Consider the following 2,113-nt stretch of genomic DNA (forward strand, 5'->3'; position numbering starts at 1 on the left):
AAAGTAGTGAAGAAAGAGGATAATGAGGGATGGATTTATATTAATTATGAAAACATTGGTAAAGCTGAGAAGAGAACACCATTCGGGCAGACGCAAGATGGCCATGCACGGAGATCATGGCGTCTTTCCCGATACCTGTAATTTTAAGTTTAGAGACTGAAGGTGTAATTATACCGCCTCACGACTGACTTCTTGCTACTTCTGGTCTTCACTCTTTATTCTTGGTCATGTGGAGTTTTGTTGTTGTATGTCTCTACCTGTTGCTATGGTAACTTTAGGGTTCAAAGCAAAATCGTGTTATTCTGCTTGTGGAAAGTCTCCCGAGTGTGTGTGTCTGGTTGTTATGTTGTAACAGCTGGATGTTGCAATGCTACATTAAGGACGGTTAAATTTAGTTAAATTTCTTTCTTGCAAAATCATCACGATGTGGCATGATACTGGTGATAACGGCCGATGTGCAAGGCCATTGCATTAGTCAGTCGCAACCTTGTGTTTGGGTGACTATCCAGAAATAACACATGATGTAAATTTATGTACATTGCAGTAGATGTAGAAATATTTTTGTTTGCTTTATCTGATATGGAATTAGGAATATTTAGTAGGAGATTATTTTGTCTATTTTGATTTTACTGATGTCGGTACTAATAAGGTGTTTGTGTTGCAGGCCCCGGGCGAGAGCCGCATCCCGACGGTGCGGCGGTCTGGCCTCCCTCGTCCCTCCTCGGCCGTTTCTAGACTCCAGCTCAGTGGTGTTCAGTACAAGCCGGGCGACCCCGCGCCCATCGCCCAAACCCGCACCCACACTGTTGATCCTGCCGCCCACATCTACGAAGGCGCCCCCCAGCACCACACCAGCCCCGCTCACCACGTCCCCGCAGGCCAGGCCGTTGTCCCCCGCCTCAGACTCTCATCCGGGAAGGTCGTTCGATACTCCGACGGGGACATTCTAGAGGCCCACAGCCGAAGAGCCTCCCGACCCTCCTCCACCGGCAGCCGCCTCAGCTACCCTTACTCCAGCGGTGAGAGCTGGGTGGACGAGGACCGGGTATGGGGTAGGGAGCGGCACAGAGGTCTACGAGCCTCCACCGAGTCGGCCTTCTCGAGACAGCTGGCCAAGATCACTCGAGGCTCCGAGGAGGACGTTAGCGATCCAAGTCTCACCTACCGCGTCTCAAGCGTCCTCGGGGCTCGCACCTGCTGGGACGGGCCTCTGCTGCACGCCGCCACTGAGCCGCACTCTAAGTACCCGAACCAAGAGAGCGTGGGGCGGCGGGTGGTCGTGGCAGGGGCGGAGCATGGGACCCTGCGCTACTTCGGCCGGACCGCGTTCGCGAGTGGCGAGTGGTGCGGCATAGAGCTCGAGCGACCTGTCGGCAAGAACGATGGCTCTGTAAACGGTGTTATATACTTCTCGTGTCGGCCGGATTACGGGATCTTCGCGCCTGCAAGTAAAGTGTTCCTAACTCTCGACGAAATCGGCGGCGACGATGCGAGATCTGTAAACGTAGCGAACAGCGGTAAAGGTCAGGTTTGGCAAGGCTTAATGCCGTCCTCTACACAAACTCAGGAACCCAATGCTGTCCGGCGCCGGCCGTCAGACGCATCCAATGCCACCTACACCATCGAGGGGCGTGACTCCTCGGTTCCGAACTCGCCCGAGAGTCAAGAATCTCTCCAGACTCGCGACTTCACCCAAACGAAAGGAAGATCGGCGTGTCATGACGAGCACGAAGACGACGTGGCGAGTCTTGGCTCGCCGGAGGACGCCACCTGCGACGAGTCCTCGCTGGGTATCCTCACTCCGGACCAAATGCCAGACTTCACAGTCACGGCCTCCGCTTCCCTCGGCAGATCTCCCTCTGACGAGGACGTGGCAGCGCTAGAGGACGAGGTCTGCGATGCTTCTCTGCCGGCGGAGGCCTCTGGGCGGGAGGTGCCGCTGGTCCGCTGGGACTCCGAGCAGAGCATGAGCGGGGTCGTGGACGAGGAGCTCTTCAAGAAGGACGTGTCGGCCATCATCCGCGAACTTCGAACATCCGCCGAGGTCAGCTCCTCCAACAGCAGCTCCCCCACTCGACCTCATCCTTCGCCCGAGACTGAACAGTTCCAGCAC

At 55.7% G+C, this 2,113-nt stretch overlaps 1 protein-coding gene across 1 annotated transcript in view; it reads left to right on the top strand.

Annotated features, from left to right (window-relative positions):
* Positions 1 to 2,113, top strand: part of LOC119594179 (restin homolog) — a gene marked incomplete at its 3' end in the record, with an annotated part of 178,844 nt that overhangs the window by 39,941 nt on the left and 136,790 nt on the right. The window contains 1 exon segment of the mRNA XM_037943248.1: positions 665 to 2,113. Within this exon segment, the coding sequence (XP_037799176.1) occupies positions 665 to 2,113 (1,449 nt within the window).

The sequence above is a fragment of the Penaeus monodon genome, chromosome 33 (assembly GCF_015228065.2).
Source record: "Penaeus monodon isolate SGIC_2016 chromosome 33, NSTDA_Pmon_1, whole genome shotgun sequence".
NCBI lineage: Eukaryota > Metazoa > Arthropoda > Malacostraca > Decapoda > Penaeidae > Penaeus > Penaeus monodon.